Source organism: Arachis hypogaea, chromosome 12, assembly GCF_003086295.3.
Source record: "Arachis hypogaea cultivar Tifrunner chromosome 12, arahy.Tifrunner.gnm2.J5K5, whole genome shotgun sequence".
NCBI lineage: Eukaryota > Viridiplantae > Streptophyta > Magnoliopsida > Fabales > Fabaceae > Arachis > Arachis hypogaea.
The window spans coordinates 43,979,835-43,985,713 of NC_092047.1; the positions used below are offsets into that span (position 1 = coordinate 43,979,835).

The 5,879-nt window shown below is 33.0% G+C and overlaps 1 protein-coding gene across 1 annotated transcript; it reads right to left on the reverse strand.

Annotated features, from left to right (window-relative positions):
• Positions 1–268: 268 nt before the first annotated feature.
• LOC112727362 (plasmodesmata-located protein 2) lies at positions 269–2,987 on the reverse strand. The gene is made up of 3 exons (XM_025777078.3): positions 1,899–2,987; positions 825–932; positions 269–559 (listed from the first exon to the last, which is right to left on the reverse strand). The coding sequence occupies exons 1-3, from the start codon at positions 2,659–2,661 to the stop codon at positions 552–554; spliced, it is 879 nt and encodes a 292-aa protein (XP_025632863.1). The 5' UTR covers positions 2,662–2,987; the 3' UTR covers positions 269–551.
• Between the last annotated feature and the right edge of the window lie 2,892 nt (positions 2,988–5,879).

A 5,879-nucleotide genomic window follows, 5' to 3' on the forward strand; every position in this document is an offset into this window, starting at 1 on the left:
TTACTATGAATCTAAATTTTATTTAAAAATTTGTTATTGATCAATAAATTATAACACACATAAGAGTGAATTTAAATTCATAATAGTTTTTAAACCAACAAATAAACTAAACATTTGATCAACTTAAATTAGTTCAGAAAGAACAAATTTAATTAACAAATACATTGGGGTCAATAGCAAAAGACGGAAGAAAAAAAAAACCTGAAAAACTAAAGGGCGGAACAAAAAACAAAAAAACGGAGCCCCAATAGTGGCAAAGAGAATCAGCTGTTGGCAAAGTGCCAAAACTTTCATCCATTCCGGATGACATTCATTCATTTCACTTGGTAAATAATAGTCTTAGCGCATTGCCCTCCCCAACGAATTTATCAAATGATTAACTAACTACAAGAATCATTACATTGAATCATCAATTATCCTTCTTTCTCTATCAAGCAAGCTCTATTTACCCCTAACTTCCCATCTTCCATCATTAAATTGAACACATAAGAATAATTCACCACCAAAAGAAGAATTTTATCTTCTCAAAAATCATCATCTGCTGTCAATACTCAATAATCTGTGCAAGTTGAACAATATCGCAAAATTAGAACAATGAGAGAATCACAATATGGTATAATCAGTACACGAAAGGTATATATATGGAGACAAATATTTATGTATTGGCAGTTTTGAGAATAAAGAAACTATTCTTCTCATTGAAACTTTTTTTTAGAGTATTTTTAAGATACTTATTAGCAAAACACCATTTAGTAAAAGCCGCAAACTATAAATTAAGCAACTTGTAAATGACCAATCATTCCATAGTGACAAATAAATCATACCATCATGTTTCTTCTTCAAATTCCTAGCAAATAGTAGTAATATGACAAAGAAAGCAACCCCAGCTGCTCCTCCTAATATTATAGCTGCTGTCTTCCCAGGATTTTGAACTGCCATGGTATCAATAATCGACATTGTCAATAATATTTGAAATATGATGGTTGTAAAACTAACTCTATTTTTTAGGAAATAGATATTTTTTATTTTATTATTTATAAATTCATATAAAATACAATATAAAGAATTATGTGTAATTCAATATTATTTTTATAACATTGAACAAGATGTTATGCTTATGAAAAGGACTTATTGCCACATACTCATCAAAGTTTAACATAACAAGTCCAAATGGTCGATACTGCCAATATCTTGTTATATACATGTGTTTGGTTCAAATTCAGAATTAGAATGGATCCTTGTAAGAAAAATTATATAATATCAATATATTGATACTATTTACACGTTTAAAATAATATTTGTTTTACACACCACCTTAAATTTTATTATGAGATACGGAAAAATAAAGATAAACAAAAAATCAATAATTGTAAATGTAGATTAGGTGTTCAAAAATAAAATAACAAACAACCACACATTACATGTCTTCGTATTTCTATAGTTAGAGATCTTTTTCAATTGAGAGAGATCATCCATAATAATAATAATAATAATAATAATAATAACAATAATAATATAATAGGATAAAATATTTTTTTAACTTCTAATATTTGAATCAAGTCTTAATTTCATCTTTAACCACCAAAATGTCTTATTAGTCAAATTAATTTTTTTTTAAATATTTTTTTTTCATTATAATTTTCTTTTAACTGGTGGCAAAAGTCATCATTGAATAATTTGAGAATAAAAATAATAAAATAATAATAAATATTTTTTAAATAAAAATTTTAATTTTAATAAAATAACTAAAATAAAATAAAATTTTGAAATAAAAATAAGATGTTTAAAGTTAGAATCGAAATTAATATTTAGTCTAGATATCCGGGATTAAAAGAGTCATTTAGCCGTTGTTATTATTAGAAATAATTATATGATCTGTGATGGCATTGATTAGTTACCTGAAGAAGATGAACCATATGAGAAAGATGATCCTCCTCTAGGAACCCCACTTGGGTAATACCTATAACTAATGAAGCACTTGTGCAAGAACACTTGTCCAGAAATGGCGTTTCCACACTCACCTTCAGCTTTCTGCACAGCACTCTTCACACACGCACCACAATCCGAGTCACCAACATCACCCTCACACTGCCCCATCACATACACATTCTCGTAGCTCGTAGCATAAAATCCATGCCCCCCAACCACCCCATTCTCTATAAACGAGAACGCGGTTCCCCTCCGTTCTCCGAACCCTGTTCCGGCAGCCGTTGTTCCGCCGCAAGTCTTGTACAGCATCTGCATCCCCGAGATTTCTGAGAACCCCGAAACCTCGTACGACATGTAACAGCCGAAGAGTTGGATTCTTGCGGCGGTGGTTTTGCCGCAAAGCTTGTCGGAGAGGACGGGTAGGCGGCTGACGCAGTTGTAGCAGTCGCGGCCGGTGAGGTCACCCCTGCATTGGAAGAGGCCGGTGATTGAGCCGGAAGTGGCCTTGTAGAACTTGGTTCTTGTGGATTGGGACACCAGTGTTCCAAAGAGTGCTGAGAGTGATTGGGAATACGAACCGTTTGGATCTGTGAATGTGTCCTTTGAGCAGCCCTTGTAGACGATGGTGGAGTAATCTGAAGAAGCAGCAGAATCTGCAAAGTGGTTTGGGTTAAGATTTGTGAGGAGAATCAACAACAGAGGAAGAATCATGGGCTTTCTAGCAAAACCCATGTGTCTACTTTCTTTCGGTTTCTTTTTTTTTTCTTTGAGGATTAAAACATGGCAATTTGGTGGGGAAGCTCTTTAAATCAGAGAGGATTTTGATTAAGGGTTTTGGGTTCAGTGTTGATGATACCTGATACCTGAGAACGTATTTTGGGAGATTTTAGGGATTCACTTTTCTTTGGATAGAGGCCTTAATGGCTGAGTGCTTGTGAACATGTCATGAGTCCGTTGCATCTACCATCTCTCTTTCTCTTACCCTTTTCGCCACAGAGCCGTCAAAATGATTCACTGGTTAAGTGGTTATTCATAAAAAAAAATAAAGGTTAGGGGCCACATTTATTTTTGCCAACACTTTATTTTTATACTATTAGAATTTAGTATAAAAATATTTTTATTAATAAAATATTGATAAAAATAATAAATTATATTGATCATGTATAATAGTGCGAGTCATCAAGTAAAAACAAGATTTGACTCAATTTAAATAATGTATGAGTTAAAAAAGATTTAAATTAGAATGTGTTTGGCAAACGCAATAGACAAAAGAAAAGCGTATTTAAATTTTTTGAAAGTTTTATGTTTATGTTTGATAATTTTTATCATCTGAATACAGAAATGATTATACCTCTAAACGCATGTTCAGATGAAGCTAAAATTTTTAACTTCTACGTTTACGTTTATGGTGGCTGATTATCGTTGAAAAATTAGGTAAAAAATTTATTTAGTTTTTACTAACTGTATCTTTCATTTTCTTCTATAAAAAGGATATGGGTAACAATTACTTTCAAAGTAATTCTTTGTAATTCTTCTTAGATCTTCATAGTTTTTCGTTCCAATTTTTTTATCAAAATCATTGAGATTTGTTTCAATCATTAGAAAAGTGAATATTTTAATTTTTTTATTATTTTTAATATTCTCTTTCATATTTTAATTTTTATATTTTTTATTGTATATTTTTATATTATTTCTATAGTGTTATAATTTCTAATGTTATGTTTTTATATAAGTTTTTTTATCATTTACTATACTATTCTTTATATGTATATTTTTTATGAAGTCTTTTTTTTTTTTATTTGGCTTTGTTCATATGATTTTTATTTATTTTATTGTATTTCTTTTATTCATATGACAAATGTTGTTGATTTTTTTTTTTACTTTTTTAGTGTTATGATTTTTCAGGTATTTTATTAATTTTTATGATATTCTTATTATTTTTTGTTCATATGAATTTTTTTCTATCCTTTACTGCATTGTATTTATGTTGTGTATGAAATTTTTTTATTTTTTTTATCTAGTTTTATTCATATGAATTTTATTTATCTTTTGTTGTATTTTTTTGTTCATATGATATATGTTGTTAGTTTTATGAAATTTTTATTATTTCTTATATGTATGATTTTTTTTCTATTCTTTGACGTACTCTATTTTCGTTTAAAATGAGCCAAATGATAGAGTAATACATTTATATTTGGTTAGTACGGTGTAATATAAAGTATGGGATGAGTTTCTGTCGCCTCTATTAGTAATAGCTAGTCACGTTTACTGTTGTTTATTATGCAAAAAGAAAATGTAAGTTAAAGCAAGAAATATGCAATTGGAATTGACTACGTAAATCAATAGAATTCGTTCGTGATAGGATTCAAATAGCGTAAAGCCGGTAAAAGAGCTACACCGATAAAAGAATGAAACCCTTAGTGTTTGACGAAGGTGACCATATTTTCTTAAAGGTTACACTAACTATCCGAGTAGATCATAGTCTTAAGACCGAAAAGCTGAATCCTAGGTACATAGGCGCCTTCTAAATTCTTAAAAGAGTCGATCCAGTAGCTTACTAGATAGTTCTTCTCCCGTATCAGTCCAACCTTCATGATGTATTCCATGTCTCCCAGTTTAGAAAGTACAATCTCCATAAAAGTCATGTTTTAAAATCCAAAACAACAACCGTGGAAAGGATGGCCAATCTAGCAAATACTATGGAAGCGAATGCTGTTGCGACTATGCAAGCTGTAGAAAGGATGGGTCAACTGGCTGGGAACGGAAATGGAAATTGGAATGGGAATGGAGAAGGAAATGGTAACAACTTGGGGGTGCTCCGATGACATTATCTTCATTTCTAAATGTTCATTCACCGACTTTTAGAGGGTCAACCAACCCTATTGAAGCAGACAATTGGTTCCAGGCCATGGAGCGTGCTCTGCAGGCTCAACATAATCCAAACAATCAATTTGTGGAGTTTACAGCATACCAACTTCTAGGAGAGGCTCAACACTGGTGGCAAGGAGAATGCTGATTACTACAGTTTCAGAATGCTAACATTCCTTGGGATGTGTTTCAAATGACCTTCTACAAGAAATACTTTTTCGAGTCAGTAAGAGAGGCTAGGGAGTTAGAGATTATGCAGCTGAAGCAAGGCTCATTGTCCGTGGTCGATTACACTAGTAGATTTGAGGAACTCTGTAGGTTCTCTAGGGTATGTCAAAGTGCCCCTGAGTCCTATAAGAGTTGGAAGTGTATAAAATACCAAGGAGGTTTGACGGAAAACATCATGGCTGCTGTGGCTCCTTTGGAGATTTGGACATTTTTCGAGCTTGTGAATAAGGGAAGGGTGGTGGAGGATTGTGCAAAGAAGGTGGCACTAGCAAGAGACACTCGAGGAGGAAATAACAACCGTGGGCGTGGAAAGTACTTTCAGCCTAAGGGTCAGATCTTCAAGAGGGGTGGACACGCACCTTAACCCCTTCAAGTTCGAGAAAACTTTAGGAGGAACAACTATGATTAGTACCACCAGACATAAGGAGGAGGTGTTTGTTTCGTTTGCGGATTGCCGGGTCATCTGGTAAGGGATTGCACTAGTAGGAGAAACTGGAATGCGAATCGGAACCAACACCAAGGTCGGGGGTGTTTGCTGTGAACGCAAGTGATGCTACTAAGGCGAATCCGTTGATGAGAGGTAAATATTTATTTGGTGACAAGACATTGGTTGCATTGTATGATACTGAAACTTCGCATTCATTCATTGCATTTGATAAGGTTGAGGAACTAGGATTGAAAATGTCAGAATTAGCTTCCGATTTGCATGTGCATACCCCGTATTAGACAGTTGTGACTAGATCAGGTTGTAGGCAAATATCTTTTAAGATTGAGGATAGAAAATTTGTTCATGATTTAATCTGTTTGCCAATGGTTGGGTTGGAGATGATTTTGGGGTTTGATTGGTTGTCAAA